The following is a 21635-nucleotide window of genomic DNA, read 5'->3' as shown; positions in this document are numbered from 1 at the left end:
CATGTGGAAGAAGTCTGTCTGGAAAAATAACAAAATCATGGAGACAGAATCAGAGGTAAGAGACAGAAGCAATAAAAGGAATCCTGACAGTAAACCAGGCCCTGGCTCCAACGAATAAACCCTTCCTGTAGTCTGGTTACATGAGCCAATAAATTCCCTTTTGCCTCACCGAGTCACAGTTGGTTTCTACCACTTACAGCTAAGTTCTGAGTAATCACAGGGATTAAAACAGAAAAAAGTAAATGAAAAAATAAAATAAGGCCAAATGCATTAGGAATCATAAAGCAGAAGGACAGGTAAAGTTTAGAAGAAAGTTAAGAGAGACCACACTTGTCTTAGAAAAATGAAAAGGTGAGAAAACGTCAGGTAAGAGGTGAAAGGAAGATGGACATAAAAGGAGTTTTACATTGACTGTGAGCCCAATGAAACTGTATGCACTGATGCAAACGTAGGCACTTTCTTGGAAAGATAGTTCATGGCTTTCACTAGATCCTCAAAAAGATCACAACCAAAACCAATTAAGGAGGAAGGGACCTGATAAACAGGTCAATGCTAAAATAAAGCAGGCTCTTTGTTCCAAAAGGAACCCAGTAAGACCAGTTATCCTAAAAGACCTCAATCAACTTTGCCTTCGGGTTTAACCCAAATGTAATTCCAAGCTGATCTAGCTCCTCTACCAAATTTCCATCTACCTAGACATTCATGCCTAAATTTCCTTAAAGAAGATTTATCAATTTTTACTCCATAATTACTTTGCCCAAAACTTTCACTTTAAGAATCTAGGTTTCTGGGGGCAACTGGGTGGCTCAGTCAGTCAGTTAAGTGTCCAACTCTTAGTTTTGGCTCAGGTCATGATTGTGAGGTTTTGAGACTGAGCCCCATGTAGGGCTCCAGGCTGGGTGTGGAGCCAGCTTAAGATTCTCTCTCTCCCTCTCCTCCTCCCTCCTTGCTCATGCATGCACATGCACTTTCACTCTAGAAAACTGAAGACTAGGGGGGAAAAAAAAAAAAGAATCTAGGTTTTTGTATATCTTGAAATTTTAACAAAATCTGGTGCAAATGTGCATTTCTTGAGAAAAGGGTTGGTATTTTTCATCAAAATCTAAGAGTTCTGTGACTTTCTGAGTATGTAAGTAGTCAATCAAATAAAACCAATTTTTTAAAACTATTATTCTTTCCTCTTTTGATTAAGGAGAAAGATGTGACGGGAGGATAATCTTGGGAAGCAGAAAGAGAAGACGGGAGTTTCCCAGATGTCATTCAGGGAGAAAAGTACAAAGGGAAGGACATTAAACAGTTTTGAAACTTCAACTTTTTGCCTAAATGTGGCTAAATAATGACTCCTTTGGTTCCAGCAGTGTGGCAGGGGGAGGACTTAACAAAAAGATACAGTGAGCAAGGAACTGGATGACAGGAGACATTATTAGTTGTTGCTACACAAAGCTAATTTACATCTGTTTTTAGATTCAGCACCATCTATGTGGAAACAGATTTAGGAAAATCTCTAACAAACACTGAAACCTTTTATACCTAATCCTGTATTAACCAGGAAATCCAATTAGCCTGAAAAATTACATCCCTCTCGCATTCTTCTTTGTATAACAGATATTCTGTCTGTATTAATACATAGTTTTTAAAATGTTCCCTACAGTGAAATTGCACACAGTATGATTTTGACTTTATAAATATATATATATGTATGTATGTATAGTTAAATTTTTAAATGCAATAAACAACTATATTAGCAGCTGACACAATTTGGGAATAATGAAAGACTAAAAATAAATATTTAAATGCTTTTCAATTAGAAACAAAGTGTAAATCTGTAACAAATTAGGGAATTGATTTCATGAATCCAGTATAGAAGAACTGTTTCATATATAAAATTTTCCAGATGAATTTAAGATTAGGTTTCAAATGCCAGAAATGCATGATCTTATCACTATCAATGAAAATATATATTCTTTCTATAAATCTTTCTACCACCTAAAAATCTAGAACTTAAACATTTCTAGATTTATGGTGACCATAAATATTCATATTATATTTTAAAATAATAATTCTAGGCATTAGAGTTGTTTGGGCTTCCTAAATTTATGTCACATCGTCAGTCCTCTGACTGACCGACCTTTGGCATCTTGTCAGGGTCATAGACAAAGGTCTACCATACCATTTCTACTCTCCAGCTTTTTCTTTTTAAAGATTTATTTATTTGACAGAGAGAGACACAGCAAGAGAGGGAACACAAGCAGGGGGAGTGGGAGAGGGAGAAGCAGGTTTCCTGCTGAGCAGGGAGCCCGATGCGGGGCTCGATCCCAGGGCCCTGGGATCATGACCTGAGCTGAAGGCAGACGCTTAATGACTGAGCCACCCAGGCGCCTCTCTACTCTCCAATTTTAGACCATACTTTCTAATAACTATAGGGAACTGGGAAACTTGATACTTAAGCCTGGTAAGACATATATTAAAGGAGCATTAGTGAGATCATGAGGGACAAACAGGGCATCAGGAGCAAAGTGTGTGGTTTTTAAGGCTTTTTTTTTTTTTTTAGATTTTGTATTCATTTGAGAGAGAGAGTAAATGCACGAGAGGGGGCGAGGGGCAGAGAGAGAGGGAAAAGCAGATTCCCTGATGAGTGCAGAGCCCCAACATGGGGCTTAATCCCAGGACCCTGAGATCATGACCTGAGCTGAAGTCAGATGCTTAACTGACTGAGCCACCCCCTTTTTTAAAGCTGTTTAAAGGCTTAGAGTTCTGAACTAACATACTGATTTTCAAAGTTTCATATTCTTACCAACCACTAGTATGAACTCTGAAATGACCTAAAAACCTGTTGCTCTAAGGAAGACAATAAATATGATGTATCCAGTTTACTGGGAGTGAAGGGCCAAACTGAATTTTACAATTTTTTACTCAAATTTTGGAATCTCTGTATTGAATTACAATTTTTACCTCCAACTCTATCTCCCTAATATTCTTTGATAAAACCTATGTTGTAGGTAAGGCAAGGGTCACAGCACTTCTAGGTTACTGTTTTTCAAAAAGAAACATACATTTTTACTGGGACATTAATCTAGGTTTCCCTTTCCCCTTTGACTTGAAGTATTTGTGGCTAACCACTGGCCATCATTTCAGAAGCATTTAGCCTATCTATTATGTGCCAGGTACTATACAAGGCACTTGATATATAGAGATAGACAAGGCATGATAACTAGCGTGCCCTGGAGATTACAGACTGACTAGCAAGAAGGAAGAAAATAATCATAAATGTGGTGAGTACAACAAAGGAGGAGCACAGGATGTGATGGAAGCTGATGATGAGAGGACATCCCATAGATGACCAGACTAACAACACTGTTAAGAGGTCAAGAAAATTAATACTTAAGGGACGCCTGGGTGGCTCAGTCAGTTAAGCATCTGTCTTCGGCTCAGGTCATGATCCCAGGGTCCTGGGATCGAGTCCCGTATCGGGCTCCTTGCTCCGCGGGGAGCCTGCTTCCCCCTCTGCCTGCCGCTCCCCCTGCTTGTGTTCTCTCTGACAAATAAAATCTTTAAAAAAAGAAAAAGAAAATTAATACTTAAAAAGTACCACTGAAAACTTATCAATCACTTCCAATTCTGGGAAAAAGGAGTATATGTACTTTTCCCTATTCCTCACACTAAGTACAAATAGAAACACTGGACATAATATAAAACAAACACAAGAACACATCTGTCCATCAGTAGATGAAAGAATAAAGAAGATGGGGTACGTACACGTACACACACACACACACACACACACACACACACACACACACACACACAGGAATATTATTCAGCCATAAGAAAGAGACTTGCTATTTATGAAAATATGGATGGACCTAGAGGGTAGAATAATAAATGAAATAAACGAGAGAAAGTCAAATACCATATGATTTTACTTATATGTGGAATTTGAAAAGCAAAACAAATAAATAAACAAACCAGAAACAGACTCATAAATACAGAGAACTGGTTGTTTCCAGAGGGGGGAGGGTAGGGGGATGGGTGAAACAGGTGAAAGGGATCAGGAATTATTATTAAATCATTAAAACACACACACACACACACAAGACTCTGAAAGGTAGAGAGAAGGTAGACCAACTAGTGACCTCAGGACCCAATGAACAACAACACAGTGGTGAGTTTCCTATGTTTAATTTTGGCTTCATATATCCCAGATTTGAAGGGGGAAGTCAGCAAAAACCAGAAACACTAACAGACACAGACCAAAAAGCCCCAACAAATTCCTGCTCTGTCTAGCAAAATGACCAGAAAAGGGGAAGACTTAGCAAGATTGAAAACTTTTTACATAACTACTCTACATCAGCCAAATGCTACAGAAAGAAAACCAACAGTCCCACCACGTATCTCCAGCAATGGCAAACAGGTAACCTAGATTTACACACTTTCCAGGCTGTTACTAGGCATCCCAAAACCCCCATGAGAGTGGTGTCAGAGAAGGCAAAGGGACTAGGACCATCACTGCCAGACAGTAACAAGACACCCTCCACCCCCAACACACACACACACACACACACGTATACATGTGGCCTACTGGAAGAGCCAAAACTTTCACTACTGCCAAGTGGCAAGGAAGCCATCCTCTAACCCATGGTGTTAGGGAAAGCTATGTGGACCAAATAATGAGGTACTTCAAACCCTACCACCCAGGGAGAGAGCAGGGAGACTTCGTGGGGAACCAGACATTAATGAGAAACTCTTAGAAAAGCGCCCGAACATGGATACCTGAGAAATTTAGAGCCTCTGGTACCTAAAATCACAGCAAACAATTCAATTTCTTGCCAGATTAGCCTAACACCTCACACTAGAGGTCTATTTACTTCAGTTCCCATTACCCAATAGCACATGCCTGGCTTTCAACAAAAAAATCAGAAGATATGGAAAAAGGCAAGAAAATATTTGAAGAGATAAAGCAAGCACTGATGTTAGAATTATCAGGGAATTTAAAATATATCTTAGGAACTATGAAAGAAAGACAACATTCAAAAACAAGTAATGTAAGCACAGAGATGGAAAAGCTAAGACAGAATCAAAATGAAATTCTATAAATTAAAACACTAACAAAAATAGAAAATGCCTTTGATGGGATGATCACTAGAGTGCACATGCTGGGAAAGAATCAATGAGCACACAGATACATCAAAAGAAAGGTCTCAAAATGAAAACAGGATATTTAAAAAATATACAAAAAAGCATATTGCACACAAACTGCAAAAAACCAAAGAAGGGGCGCCTGGGTGGCTCAGTTGGTTAGGCGACTGCCTTCAGCTCGGGTCATGATCCTGGAGTCCTGGGATCGAGTCCCGCATCAGGCTCCCTGCTCGGGAGTCTGCTTCTCCCTCTGACCTTCCCCCCTCTCATGTGCTCTCTCTCTCTCTCTCTCATTCTCTCTCTTTCAAATAAATAAATAAATCTTAAAAAAAAAAAAAAAAAGAGGGCGCCTGGGTGGCTCAGATGGTTAAGCGTCTGCCTTCGGATCAGGTCATGGGGATCGAGTCCCGCATTGGGCTCCCTGCTCCTTGGGAGCCTGCTTCTCCCTCTGCTTCTCTCTCTCTCTCTCCCTCTCCATCTCTCATGAATAAATAAATAAAATCTTAAAAAAAAAAAAAAAGAACCATTCACTTTCTTTAAAAAAAAAAAAAAACCAAAGAGGAAGAGAAAAGCTTGAAAGAAGCCAGAGGAAAAAACACCTGAACTATTATTGAAGAACAAGAGTAAAAAGTACAGCATATTTTTCATCAGAAACCCCATGCAAACAAAGAGTGGGTAAAATACTTAAAAGTGTTGAAAAAGAAAATCACCAACAAAAATTCTGTACCCAAAGAAATTATGCAGCAAAATGAAGCAGAAATAAACACTTTCTTTAACAAGCAAAACTGAGGGAATTCAGCACCACCACACCTGCCCTTAGAAACACGGACACTGTTAAAATGGCATCATTCCCTAAATTGCTCTACAGACTCAAGACAACCTTTATCAGACTCCCAGCCATTGTCATAGTTGTAGAAATTAACAAGGTGATTCTAAAATCCACATAGAATTGCAAAGGAACCAGAATAGACAAAACACTTTTGAAAAAGAATAATAAAGTAGGAGGAATAACACTTTGTGCTTTCAAAACAAGAGTAATCAAGACAGTCTAGCAGAGGCAAAAGGAAGCACATATAAATCAAGGGAGTTGGACAGCCCAGAAATAAACACATGTGTCTATGGTCAACTGATTTTCAACAAAGGTGCCAAGACCATTCAATGAGGGAAAGAAAGAGTCTTCAACAAATAGTTCTGGAACAACTGGATTGCCACATACAAAAAACTTAAGTTGGACCTTTACTTTATACCATACATAAAAATGAACTCAAAATGGATCAAAACTAAATGTAAGAGCTAAAACAGTAAAACTGTTGGGAAAAAATGTAGGACTGAATCTTCCTCACCTCATATTTAGCAATGGGGTCTTAAAAAAGACACCAAAAGCACAAGCAACAAAAGGAAAAAATAGGCAAACTGGACTAAAGGACATTATCAAGAAAATAAGAAGACAACCTACAGAATGGGAGAAAATATTTGCAAATCATATTTGGTAAGGGACCTATATCTAGACTATATAAAGAACTCTTATAATTCAGTAATAAAAAAAAATCAAATAATGGGCAAAGAATCTGAACAGTTATTTCTACAAGGAAAATATACAAATAGTCAATGAACATATGAAACAATATTCAGCATCATTAATCATGAGGGAAATGCAGATCAAAGCCACACTGTGATACCACTTCACACCCACTAGGATAGCTGTGATCAAAAAGTCAGATACTAACCAGTATTAACAAGGATATGGAAAAACTGGAACCCTCAAACATTGCTGCTGGGAATGTAAAATGATGTAGCCACTTTGGAAAATAGTATGACAGTTCCTCAAACAGTTAAACAAAGAGTTACCCTATCACCTAGCAATTCCACTCCTAGGTATTTACCCAAGAGAAATAAAAACATGTATCTACCCAAAACCTTGTACACAAGGAGCTCCTGGGTGGCTCAGTTAAGCATCTGAGTCTTGATTTCAGCTCAGGTCATGATCTCGAGGTTGTGGGATCGAGCCCCGCGTTGCCCCACCCCTGCTTAGCACAGAGTCTGCTTGTCCCTCTCCCTTCCCTACCCCTGCTTACAGGTGCACGCTCTCTCTAAAATAAAAATATCTTAAAAAAAAAAAACTTGTACACAAGTGTTTACACCAGTATTATTCACAGTAGCAAAAAGGTGGAAACAACCAAAATGCCCAACAAGTGATGGATGGATAAACAATAGATTATTATTCCACCATAAGAAGGAATGAAGTACTGATACATGCTACAACATAATTATAGTACCATTTGTTGAAAAGGCTATCTTTCCTCCAGTAAACTGCTTTTACACTTTTGTCAAAAATCAGTTGGCATAGATCTATCTCTGGGTCTATTTATATGTTCCAGGGATTACGACCTGCTATCTTTGGTGAATTATTATTTAGTCTACTATAATAACTAAAACAATTTTGAATAACAAATTGGGAGGAATCAGTCTACAAATTTTAAGACATATTATATAGCTACAGTAATTAAGACTGTGTGGTATTAGAGGAGGGACAGACACATATATGAATAAAACAGAATAATCAGATATCAGTAGGCAAAAAAAAAACCTATTTCACATCTTATATAAAAGTTAAACTCAAAATGAATTACAGATTCAAACACAAAATGTAAATCTATAAACTTAGAAAAAAAAAGAAGGAAACATTTAGAATCTTGGCCTACTGTGATGGTTAATTTTATATATCAACTCAGCTGGGCCAGGTGTTTGGTGGAACACTAGTCTGGATGTTTCTGCGAGGGTGTTTTTTGGATGCAAATTAACATTTAAGTAGGGGACTTTGAGTAAATTAAATTGCTTCCCATAACATGGGTGGGCCTCCTCAAATCAGGTGAAGGCCAGAACAGACCAAAAGGCTAATTTCCCCAAAGCAAGAATAAATTCTGCCAGCAGACAACCTTGGAATTTGAATTTCAATATTGGCTCTTCCCTGGGTTTTCAGCCTACCATCCGCTCTGCAGATCTTGGACTTTTCAATCTCCATAATCACGAGTCAATTCCTAAAAATAAATCTGTCTCTCTATATAATGTATACATGTGTGTATGTGTGTAGATACATACATACACCCTACTGGTGCTGTTTCTCTGGAGACCTGACTAAAACAGCTATGCTGTTAAGAGGACAAGACAAGGTATACACTGGGAGAAAATATTTCCAAACCACGTATCTGACAAATGACTAGTATCTACACTACACAAAGAACTGTCTAAACTCAAGAGTACAAAAACAAACAGTCCAGTTACAAAATGGGCAAAAGGGGGCACCTGGGTGGCTCAGTCAGTTAAGCATCAGACTCTTGGTTTCAGCTCAAGTCATGATCTCAGGGTCATGGTATTGAGCTCTGTCTTGGGCTCTGCACTCAGCACGGCATCTGCTTGAGATACTCTCCCTCCCCCTGCCCCTCCCCTTGCTCACACTCTCTAGTAAATAAATCTTAAAAAAAGAAATAGAAAAAAAGAAAATGGACAAAAAACATTTCAATGGAAAGGATCTATTGATGGCAAATGAGCATATGAAAAGATTTTCAACATCATTAGCTGTTAGGAAATGCAAATCAAAACACAAGATATTATTACAAACCATAAGAATGGCTTTAAAAAAAAAAAAAGTGCAGAGCAACTGGATCATGGACACTGCTGGTAGGAATATAAATGGTATACCCACTCTGGAAAACAGTTTGGCAGTTCCTTCAAAAAGTTAAACATGCATCTACCATATCATTAGCAATACTCATGGGCACTTATGCCAGACAAATGAAAAGTTATGTTCACCCAAAAACTGTGCAGAAATGTATATATATAGCAGCTTTGCTTTCAATAGCAAGAAACTGGAAACCTAGATGTTCTTCACTGGGTTAATGGTGAGACGAAGTGTGGTACATCCAGACCACAGAAGTCTAGTCAACAACAAAAACAACAAAATACACAATCAACTGGATCAATCTCCAGAGAACTATGCTGAATGGAAAAGCCAATCCCTAAAGGTATATAGCATATGATTCCCTTTATAGAACATTCTTGAAATGACAAAATTATGAAGATGGAAAACAAATTAGTGGTGGCCAGGGGTTAAGGAGGGAAAGGCATGGGAGGGAAGAGAGTGTGGCTATAAAAGGGCAACATAAAGGATGCTTGTGGTGACAGAAATGTTCAGTATCTAGGGGCGCCTGGGTGGCTCAGTCGATTAAGCATCTGCCTTCAGCTCAGGTGACGATCCCGGGGGTCCTGTGATCGAGCCCTGCATTGGGCTCCCTGCTCGGCTGGAAGCCTGCTTCTCCCTCTCCTCCCCACTCGTGCTCTCTTTCGCTATCTCTGCCTCTCTAATAAATAAATAAAATTTTTTAAAAATTAAAAAAAAAAAAAGAAACGCTGAGTATCTAGACTGTACAAATGCCAGTATCTTGATTGTGATATCATAGCATCGTCTTCTGGCAATGTAAGTCAGAAAAATGAAAATATCCTAACAGAAACATGAACGAGGAAGTGAGTAGATATTGACTGGAAGGACTCAAGGTTAGTACAGAGGTGTATACATAAGCGCAAATCCATCAAGTCATGCATTTAGGACTACTCCACTGGATTGTATGCAATGCCTCAATAAAAGATTATTTTAAATTGCCATGTGTAATTAATCTTATTCACTGTGATGATGACACTGTATAAATGTTCTCAACTGTCTATAAATTTATTAACAATGAGTACCTTTTAGCAGAAGCAGTTTAGGTATAATGCTGGAGCCAGAAGCCCTACTAGAATAGGTTAAGGAGTGAGTAGAAAATGATGAAATGTAGAGAAGCAAATAGATACAACTCTTTCCAGAGGTTGCCAGTAAAGGGAAAGGGTGATAAAGTGATACTCAGAGGGGAAGGTATTGTTGAAAAGCTTTACTAAAATGGGAAAAACATGAGCAGATTTAAATGATGAGGGAGAAAACATGGTAAATAATCACTCTAAAGCCATATGAGCACAATGCTGCATAATCTTTAGCAAAAGGTTTGTGAAAAATGGGGGAAAGCAGATCTGAAGAGACTGCCCTTGGATAAGAGAGGCAATGCTTGCACTGTACAAGATAAGGGAAAGGGAACTGCTGATACAGGTGTACTTACAGATTTGATGGGGGAAATAATAAATAACAACAGAAACTACAACAGCTCTCTTTGTAAGTACTGAATACTTACTACGCTAGCCAGCCCCAAGATGGCCCCCAACGATCCTCCTCTCCTGACATTTGTATCCCTATGCTGTCTCCTCCCACACAGAATACAGCTGAAATGTGTAACCAATAGGAAACGACAGTGCGTGACTTCCAAGACTCTGGCTTTTAAAAGACAATGCCTTGTTCCATCTTGGGACTGCTCCCTCTGAGACAAAGCTGGTCTACATCATTCAAGCATCATTCTTCAGGAGGCACAACTAGCTCCCTGCCAGTGAGCCATCTCAGAAGCAGCTTCCCAGCCCCAGCCAAGCCTTCATAAGACTATAACCTCATGAGACCCTAAATCTTTAAAACCACTCAATTAACCTGCTTCCGAGTTACCGAACACAGAAACTGAGATAATGTTTACTGTTTTAAGCCACTAGACTTAAGAGTAATTTATCAAGTAGCAATAGACACATAATGCATTTATGCACAAGGCATAGCTCTAAGTATATTAGATATAGTAACCCACTTAATCCTCAACAACCCTGTGATCCCCACCTTAAAATGAAGAAGCTGAGACACACAGAGGTTAAGTACTTGCCCCAATTATGGCACAGCTGGTAAGTGGTATGGAACCAGATCCAAATCTAAAGCCAGCACTATCAACTGCTGTGCAGTACATCCTCCCCAAAGCCAGAGTTTCCATCCCAAAGCTTTTATTTAGGCTGTGAAATAGAAGGCAAGGTTATCTGAGATAAGAGAGCAGGGAAAAACAGGTGAATGAGAGAAAACTGGAAAAAGTGAAAAAGTTTTAAAACACTTGCTGTGACAAAGTTAGGAAAAGGACCTGCTAGAGAGATCTAACAGGATTTCCAGTGTTAAGGGTTCAGGAGAGGTTAGGAGCCATGAAGTTCCATGCAGTGAATTTAAGATGAGCATGATGAAGAGAACCCAGGACTGCTAGTGTACCTAAATATAAAATGTAATCTGAAATGTGCAATAACAGTGATGGTTACCGATAACAGAAAACACATCTTTCCCAGGTCCCGCTAGTTCAATAAGGAGCATGAACAGAAAAATTCCAGAAAACATTACATATCCTATGTCAAAGTATCATATAAAGACTAAAAAAACAGAAGCCTGCCAAGACACATGATGGTAAACTGATAGTGCTACTTCATATAACTGCCTCGATCTCAAACATCAGAAGTTTCTCTAGAGAATCTTTCCTTTTCCTTATTTTCATTCAAAATGTCACAAGAAAAATTAAAAGCTACAGGAAGAACAAACTGGTTCAATCACAACCAGACCACATCGAAGAGCAGCCTCACAAATACTGACTTAACTTGATGAATAAATCTTATAAAAGAACTTTAGGCCAAAAATTTATCAATTTTCAATTTCACTTAAAATCAGACTTATCCAAATACATTCAAGTTCAATTTCCTGCATTTGCTTTTAAAATTATTCCACTTGACTTGACAAACTGGTATAAACTAATCTCAAAATAAAGTCAGGTAAGGGGGGGATCAAACCGTGGACACAAAATTTTTTTCAGGCTAATGTTCCAGTCAAGCAAGTGTATATATTTAGACACTTAAGACACAAAAGTGCAAGAATGACGGTAAAGATTTGTGAGCTCTGTATTTTTTTTAAATATTCAAGGTTAATAAACCAGTTTCAAAGAACAAGTAGCTAACATTCCAGGGATATCTTTCCTCATATGCCATTACCTGAAAACTTACCGGAAACCAGTCAAAATGAGTACAGTTAGAAAACAGACTTTGTCTAGTAAAAGAAGTATCATCACTGGGTAAGTTAAGTAAATCCTTCCTACCCTATGCAGGATAAATAGAGAGGAAAAAAGAAAAGAAAAGAAACCATAAGGTCAGCCTTTATGAACTCCACAAGTTATTACACTATTCTCCATCTCATTAAATCAGGATAGAACCCGTGTATTCTAAAAACAAACAATTCCTAACTCCTACAAAGATTTTAAGTAAAATCTGTAGCATTTTTGTTATGGTAGTGGTAAGTGTTCCATCATTCTACTTTTCATCTTACCCTTATCTGTTCAGTGGAGCTGCTGCTAAGTTCATCGCCAGACTCAGAATCCTGATGTACTCTTTCCGAGCCTTCTCCTGCTGAATCACAAGACTGTTCCTGGGAGAAGCTAGTTTTCTCTACATCCAAGAACTCCGGGCCAGGAAAATGACCAAATAAGCGCGTCCTATTCTGGCCAGAAACTTTAGGAGAATGTGAGTCACTGTTAAACTTTCCGTTATTATGGGTCAAGTCCAGGCTTAGGTTCACAGTCTGACCTGGATTATAGTTGGGTCCAAAATTCTGATTTGCATCACGAATGAGACCTGTTCCTTGAACAGACGATGATAGCTTTCCAAAACTTGAAAGCTCAGGCAATTTGTTCACATTTTCTGTTGACCTCTGAAGATGGAGACTCTGTATCATTTTCATAGAATTATTTGGCAGTCCAACTGCTTGTTTAACAGGCGGCATGAGAGCTTTGCGGGTGACCTCCTTAACATACTGGGCTGGCACATAGAACGCCTTGGAGTTCTCATCTGGTTTGACTTGCCACCAGTCATCATTGGTCTTTTTCACCAAGATGTATCGTTCCCCTTGTTTTATCACAATCTTTCTGTCCTTGGCTTCATATTCATAATCATATTCCACTTCAATATACACTTGTCCTGGAATAATCTTCCCACTTCTGTCAGCCATTTTTATTCAGCAATGTTCACCTCTCAAACAGGATGGTATGCCACATTATGGCTTTACCGCTTGTTGTATTAACAGAGCTATTTTTATTTAAGTGGAGGAAAAGAATGAAGAAACCGTTAACACAGCCTGGATTTTTAAGATTTATTCACAAGCATCATATAACACAGGCACTTAAAGAATATTACCTTCAAATCTCAAACCCCAGAAAGTAAACATGTGTCTAATATCATATGTATTGTCCTATATTAAAAACACTCACTCTAACTGTAATCTGTATTTTCTAGTCATTTATGAACAAAACCAAACGAATTACTGGAACAGTAAATACCCTACCAGCCAGACAGAAAATATCCAGAAAATAAGAGGTGAGAACTTTCCTTCTTTTCATAACTACCTCAAACCTCCTTCACTTTCTTAGGCTAGTAACAAATACGTATTAGGCACTTACCAAGGGCCAGGTGCTGAGCTAGGTTCGCTTAGCTAAGGTATTCTTTGAAGGTGAAGCTGAATTTCAATAACCCTGTACCCTTTATTTTCTAAAATGGTCAAGGGTATTAATGAGCTTAAAAAAAATTATCCAATTATACAAGTTTCCTTTCCTAACATAAACAGATGAAAAGGACAGCACTGTTACTGTTAGGCAAAGTATGCACACAAAGAAAACTCCTAGCTTACTGTTCCCTCTTGTGTCTACCTCAGGAGGGCCACAATTCTTGTCAGACTGAATCCCACAAATGCAAATATATTAACCAGTCTTTTTATCTGTATATGTTAAAAATCCTCACCCCCTCCACCAAAATCTATTATAGAAATATCTCTAAACTGGCCTGAGAAATCTAGGGATTCATTTTTGTTTCTCTACCAATTCCAAAATAGTTTAGTACCTCAGAGAACACGGTACTCAAGCTTCAAAGTGATCACAGCCTCTCGATACTGCTAAACTCAAGTCAAGCCCCAACCATGAATATGTTGTGCTGAATTGTGTTTCCCAAAAAAGGATGTTTAAGTCCTAACCTCAGGACCTGTGAATGTGACCTAATTTGGAAATAGGATCTTTGCATATGTAATCACTTTAAGTGAGGTCATACGTGATTAGAGTGGGACCAAAATCCAATGACTGGTGTTTTTATAAAAAGAGGGGGGATTGGAGGCAGGAAGAAGAGACCCAGAGAGGGAAGAAGGCTACGTGAAGGCAGAGGCAGAAACTGGAGTGAAGCAGCTGTGAGCAAGGAAGCCCACGGACTGCCAGCAGCTACCATAAGCTAGGAGGAGGCAGAGGATTCTTTCCTAAAGCCTTCATAGAGGGAGCACAGCTCTGCCAATGCCTTTATTTTGGACATCTAGCCTCCAGAACTGGGACAGAATAAGTTCCTATTGTTTTAAGCCACCCAGTGTGTGGCACTTTGCTACAGCAGCCCTAGGAAACTAATATTCAGCCCAAAGCTCAAGGGTCCCCAGGCAAACCTAAGCAATTCTGAATACTGAGATGTACCAGAAACGTGTAAATGCAAGGTCCCATGACAACCTACCAATCTTCTTCAGCATCCAACTGCTGGGTATCATGTTACTGGGTGCTATATGTGCAGCTGACAATCATTCTCCTGAAGACAATTTTCTTCTCTGTAACAGACAAAGCCCATAAGCCCAGGTGATAAATAAATCAGTCATCCAATTTCAGTAACAGAAATTTACTTTCTAGAGAAACTATGTGGATAACAAATTTAATATAGTAATGTTTCAAAAAAGAAAAGAAAAAAACTTACCTTAAAAGAAATAAATATCCACTACTACATTTAAACCTATAAAAAAAAATAAAGTTCATTAACGTTAAGCAGGATTGCTTTAAGAAGGCTAATAATATAACGTTGCTCATGTTTTAGAAGAGCTATAATGGGTTGCTCACATTTTTATAACAGCCACGTTATGTATCACAATTGTGTTGTGCCACCCTCCAAAGTGTACAAAAACAAGGTATGCTTCCACACGGCCCCTTCCTACTTCACTTCCACATAATTTCAACTTTTCTGCCCTTTATTTTTATTCTAACAGATTTTTTTTTTTAATTTCTAATAATATGAGAAACAACTTTTGTAAAATTGTTAAAATGACAGAACAGGTTTTCAAGTTTATGGTATGGAGTGGACAGAGAGAATGAAAACAAAGACTAAAAGCTACTGGGAGTCCTAAGATACTTCCCCACAGACTACTTACTAACTATAAATAGAGAAATATACCTTTATATAAGAGAAATCCAGCAGTCATGAGCTTAGCCAAGTGATCAAACTTAATTACACCAACAGTGGGACAACCTTAATGATAAATGCCTCCTAATGTGATGTACACAATGTTACCTAAGTTGTATTCTTGTCAAAAACATGTTAAATCTAAGCTATTAGAAAACAATTCCAAAGTGTAAGACATCCTATTAGATAACAGACCTGAACTCTTCAAAAAATTCAATTTTATAAAAAATGAAGAAGGGAGGAAGATTCTTCTACATTAAAGGAGACTACTGAAACACAGAAACCAAATCCACTCAGTGTTCTAACAGGTACCTAAAACTTACCATATCCAAAATCTACTTCCTTTCTTTATCCCACCCCAGCCCTGCCAAATCTGCATGGTCTCTCCCGTGGCGGTAAATAGAGACTATAACCTTCCAAATGTTCAGCCTTTACTTTCATTTCCAGGACATTAGTCACTATGTGCTTTAATCCTTTCACCTACATAAAAGTTTTTCACTACAACTTTTCAAAAGCCCACACTGAAGTACTTAGCCTCAGGTGATCTTTTTTTTCTTTTTCTTTCCAGGAAATAATAAAATAACTTAAGCAACATCTCTGAGTTCAGATGTACTATAACTAGTCAGATATTTAGCCACAGGAATGGAGAAAAGGAAAGTATGAAGAGTAACAAAAAAAAACTGGACATCACGCTAGTAGCAGGGAGGCTGAGCAGTGGGGAGCAACGACAGCTTAAAAGCCAGTCCGAGTTCAGCCCCTTTCACTGCCAGGCTTTGACTACACCTTGCCCAGTGACCACGAAGATAAGGACGAAGGAGGAGTTAGGGAGAAAGACAAGTCAATTCATCATGTTCACCATGAGACACGCAATCTAAGCTTTAAAGAAAATGAGATTGGAAGGACAAGGAGTTGGGGAAGAAGTCAAAAACCTCTATACATAAAAGGTAGTTGGATATCAAGGCAAGCAACACGAACAAGAGTAGACACAATGGGATAAGAATAGGAGAACTGGAGCCGAGATCGTTTTCTAGTTATAATACTGGGGTAGTGAGATGGGGAATGAAACTGGGAAGCTCCTAAGAGAGACTAATAAATTATAAACTTCCAGGAAGTCACATAGCAGGAATTATGTATCACAACCCAAGGTCTGGCAAAAGTTACATAAAATAAAAAAGAGAAAAGCCTTATTATAAACTATGGATTCAAAGAAAATTAAAACAATTGTGGGGTAGCTCTAAAAACTCAGAACTAAGTGAAAATTATCTGCAAATGTGTAAGTTATGTTGCCTAATTTTATTTAAAAAGAGAAGTTATATTAAAAAAACAATTACCTTTTTTAATTTTTCATTTGCTTGTTTCTTTCTCTGTTTTCTAAACTTGTGAATTCTTCTCTTCCGATTAGGTTAACACTGTTTATCCTACTATCTTATCCTCTCAAGTATTTTGGTTAGAATCTTACTCATCCAACTATATGCCCTCTGAAGGCAACCCTCCTCCTGTTGAAATACATTCTGTACTCATCACCACACTCCTCCATCCATACTCATCACGAGTACACTTACAACTAATTACCCAACCACCAATACATATAAAGTTTTTGCACATCTACTACCCAGTACCAACCACCGCTTTACTTGGCAGTTTCAAAAATACCCACATAGGCTTTCCATGCCTCTTACCAGTCTTCTTCCTCATGTTTCAACAAGAACAGATATACATACAGATACACACACAGTTGCTTACATCTTTTACTTCTCTTCCCCGTCAGACTCAGAACTTCCTATGAGGCTATTTTAAAATTTAATAGCCTCCTCCTTTGTCTGCCATTTTTTCTCATTTTCTTTCCTATCAAAAATTACACACTTCAGCACTTGTTATCTCCCTCCCCCAGGACATCTGTTTTAATCAAGTACATCTCTCAGCATGATATCTTTACTAGGTATATCAAAAAAGTAAACAAGGAAACACAATCTTAAGAGACATATAGTAAATGCATCCATAATTAATAAGTCTACAATTTTTTTGATATGAATCTACACGTTAAGCTTAATACACAGATATACAACCAATTTAGCAATTCTAGTGCCAAAAGCAACAAGATATTAATATAGCCTCACACACATATTAACCAACTTAAAAATACAATTTAAGCCATTATTCTTGATGTGAAGTTCTCCAAGAAGTTTTAAAAGTACTTGCTTAAAATGAAGAATCCCTAAACAGGTCTCTACTAAAGAAATCAATTAGGGGCGCCTGGGTGGCTCAGTCGTTAAGCATCTGCCTTCGGCTCAGGTCATGATCCCAGGGTCCTGGGATCGGGCCCCGCAGCGGGCTCCCTGCTCAGCGGGAAGCCTGCTTCTCCCTCTCCCACTCCCCCAGCTTGTGTTCCCTCTCTCACTGTATCTCTCTCTGTCAAATAAATAAAATAAAATAAAGAAATCCATTAAACTTAACGAGGACAACAAATAGTTAAGAACAATTCCAGTATTGTTTCAGAATAAGAAATTATACCAAATAATTTTGTAAACTGTATACTTGTTCAACAAAAAATCATAGGCCCCTAGTGAGCGCTTAGTTTTTCATAATGCATGATCCTTATTTTCCAAGAATAAAAAAGTATAGAATATAAGACATTTCTTTAAGTCTAAAGAAGAGAAGGAAAATAGTTGATTGATATTATCAACTATTCTAGCCATAAAGAAATAGCAAAATGGGGACAGCAGAGGGATAACAGGAAATAATTGGGTAACTGGAAAGCAGGAGAGAACATAGTCAAACATAAACTAGTAAAGGAAATTCAAACCCAAGATGTAAATCTGAAACAAAAATGAGGAAACAACAAAAGAAGCATTTGGGGAAGCAAGCATATTTTACTAAAAATGTGACATTTGCATGGGGTATTTTAGGGCAATTCATGCCATGAAGTCTTAGAAATAAGAGTGGACATAATGACTTTTTCTTGGATTGTTACAAGAATGGAGAAAATATTCCAATTTAAAAGAAGAAATATGACCTTGGGTTTGACAATGTTTTAAGATATACCACCAAATACACAACCCATAAAAAAAATTAGGACTTTATTAAAATTAAAAACTTCTGCTTTGTGAAAGACACTGCTAAGAGAATAAAAATGTCAACCACACACACAAAAAAAATATTTTCAAAGCACATACCTGATTAAGGACTTGTATACCAAATATACAAAGAACTCTTAAAAGTCAACAAAAAGAACCCAGTATGGAATGGGTTCTGAATGGAATGGAAATGGGAAAAGGATCTGAAAAAGATATCATGAAAGAAAACATACAGATGGCAAATAAGCACATGAAAAGGTGCTCAACATTATGTCATTAGGGAATTACAAATTAAAACAAGACACACAGCACATACCTATTATAATGGCTACAATCCAAAAAACTGACAACACCAAGGGCAAATGAGGATGTAGAGCAACAGAACTTTCATTCATTGCCAGTAGGAATGCAAAAGGGTTCAGCCACTTTGAAGACAACTGAGCAATTTCTTACAAAGGTAAACATGGTCTTGCCACCCAATCTAGCAATCACACTCCAAGGTATTTACCCAAATAAGCTGAAAACTTATGTCCACAAAAGGCCCTGCATGCAAATGTTTACAGCAGTTTTATTTATAACTGCCAAAAACTGGAAGTACCCAAGATGTCCTTCAATAGGAGAAAGGATAAACAAACTGTGAGACATCCAAACAATGGAATATTATGCAGCAATAAAAATAAAGCATCAAGCTAAGAAAAGACACAAATTAATCTTAGATGTATTTTGCAAAGTGAAAGAGACCAGTCTGAAAATGCTACATACTGAATGACTTCAAGCCATCACATTCTGGGGAAGTCAAAACCATAGAAACAGTGGTTGCCAGGAATGGGAGGACCGGAGGGAGGGTTCCATAGGTGAAGCACAGGAGATTCTCTTAGGTCAATAAAACTATTTTGTATGATCCTATAAAGGTGGATATATGACACTGCACACTTGTCAAAACCCATTAATCTTTACAACACAAAGCATGAAATTTCATGTACCCAAATTTTAAAAAAAATCATTCAGGAGGTTGGGGGAATCACAGGATTTCCCAAGAAAGCAGATAAGACAAGATAGTCTAACAATATGACAAATAAGGGGTGCCTGGGTGGCTCAGTTGGTTAAGTGACTGCCTTCGGCTCAGGTCATGATCCTGGAGTCCCGGGATCGAGTCCCACATCGGGCTCCCTGCTCAGCAGGGAGTCTGCTTCTCCCTCTGACCCTCTTCCCTCTCATGCTCTAGATCTCTCATTCTCTCTCTCCCTAATAAATAAATTAAAAAAAAAAAATATGACAAATATACGGAACCTCTGAAAGAGGATGCTGACCTAATTTATCTTGGAAATAAGTGAGGTCTGTAAGAATATAGGCAAAGAAACTACACATAAGTACTGTATTCTAAGCTGATAAAAACATTTCTCATGGGGGTACAAGTCAAAAATCCTGATACTGCCATATATGTATACTAGAATTAAATAATTGATTAAATGGAATGTGGATGATGGGAGCCAGGTTTCTCAATTACTGAGTGGGAATTTATAATCCTGCGGAAAAGATTAGAATGATCCATGGATTAGATTTGAAGACATCAATATAAACTCATTTTTAGCTTACTACAGATAAAATTACATAAAGGTGATTTCATAAAAAATTATTACAGATATACATCTATATATTGCTTAGTATACACATGCATATTTCCCTGTCAGTAAAAATGACAGCCTAGCATCAACAAGTATACCTAGCACCCAGATACGGTTTCTAACACCATTCTCCAAATAAAGGATTCAAGGCTCTTTGGAGAAATGGCTGATCCAAGGACTGGGGCAGAAAATACACAAAATGAGCCCAGAGCATCTTATAGTGCCATATTGACCTTTCCCCCTCTGGATGTTAAGGACTAGATTTAAATCCAAATTAAAAGTGATATCATGCATATTTCATATTCATATTAAAATATCTTACATTATGCTGACATGTTTGAGTAATTTAAATAAACTCATGTTTCTTTAGTTACTTTTACACACTGCGTTCATGGAGAATCTGTCCCTGTTTTTCTCATCAAAACATGAGTTACAATTATTTAAGGGGTAGCAGGATTCTTTACTATCAGTGGTTGTTATATTTTCAAAATCATTCTAAAATAATCTCTTATATGTGGAGAGTAAATACTGATCCAGCTGATATATGACAGCAGAAAGTGAGGAGTCTACTGTATTAAAAATTTCACACACTCAGTACTTTAGTAAAGCACCCTGATCAACCCCTTTCAGACCAAAAGGATTAAAGATTAAACTGGAATTTAATCCCTTCAGGTCCATTTGCACACACTAAGAGTTTTAATGTGATGGGGTAGGATACCAGGAAGATAGCCTATAAGGTAAAAACAAAAAACAAGACAAAAAACAAAAACAAAAAAACCCTCAGAACTAGTAAAAATCTAAGAAACAAAAACTTTTTCTTGAGCCAGTAATTTCCTTTTCCTTCAGATTCTCCTATTTCATAAGCTATCTACATTGATAATGGCTCCATGTTAACCTTTAAAACCACCCTTCTTTGATGATCAATTCTGCTTCCATATTTTTCAGTTTTTTCTCTTCAAATTGCATTCCAATCAATGGATTCTTCTTCTATACCCTCAACACCTGAGCCCCATTTTTTAAATTTCTTACTAAGAACTTTCTAAAATGATCATTTTTAATTAAAAAAAAAAGGCACCTGTGTGGCTTAGTCAGGTGAGAGTTAAGCATCTGCCTCCAGCTCTGCTCATGATTGGGACTGAGCCCCACATGGGGCTCCCTGCTCAACGGGGAGCCTGCTTCTCCCTCTGCCCCTTGCTCCCTTTGCTTGTGCTCTCTTTCTCCCTACTGAATAAATAAAATCTTCAGGGGAAAAAAAAAAAAGAAATTAACTTTTTTTACAGTTCACAAAAATTTGATCTTGCCTCTGTGGCATTTTCACCTGCCCACCTTGTAGTAAGAACATCTTGATTTTCCTTTGGGGAAACACCCATGGTCATGGTCTCAGTTCATACCATCATATAAGTTGTCATATCTTAACCACAAAATCATAACCTTGGTCTTTATAAAACTTAATAGGATTTCTAATCCTCTAATAATTTACTTTAGAAGAAAAACTTCAATCTCTTCACAACCCATTCAGATATTCCTCCAAAACTATACACATTACCCTCTTAAAGAAAATCTTTGAAATAACTATTTACACTCAACTACTTTCAAATGTTTACCAAATCCTGTGCTTTAAAAAAAGATATAATCT

At 37.7% G+C, this 21635-nt stretch overlaps 1 protein-coding gene across 7 annotated transcripts in view; it reads right to left on the bottom strand.

The window, feature by feature from the left end:
* ARHGAP12 (Rho GTPase activating protein 12) overlaps positions 1-21635 on the bottom strand; it is a 115175-nt gene that overhangs the window by 84520 nt on the left and 9020 nt on the right. For 5 of the 7 annotated variants that reach the window (XM_027592738.2, XM_027592741.2, XM_027592739.2 and 2 more), the window contains exons 2-4: positions 14821-14856; positions 14587-14677; positions 12380-13134 (exon numbers count right to left, since the gene is read on the bottom strand). In XM_027592738.2, the coding sequence (XP_027448539.2) occupies positions 12380-13057 (678 nt within the window). In that variant the 5' untranslated portion in view covers positions 13058-13134; positions 14587-14677; positions 14821-14856. Of the gene's footprint in view, positions 1-12379; positions 13135-14586; positions 14678-14820; positions 14857-21635 lie in introns of those variants that run through there. The other 2 variants (XM_027592743.1, XM_027592744.1) reach the window with 1 other exon arrangement.

Source organism: Zalophus californianus, chromosome 9, assembly GCF_009762305.2.
Source record: "Zalophus californianus isolate mZalCal1 chromosome 9, mZalCal1.pri.v2, whole genome shotgun sequence".
Taxonomy (NCBI): domain Eukaryota; kingdom Metazoa; phylum Chordata; class Mammalia; order Carnivora; family Otariidae; genus Zalophus; species Zalophus californianus.
Note: the sequence above shows the minus strand (reverse complement) of the source record. Positions and strands in the feature narration are given on the sequence as shown.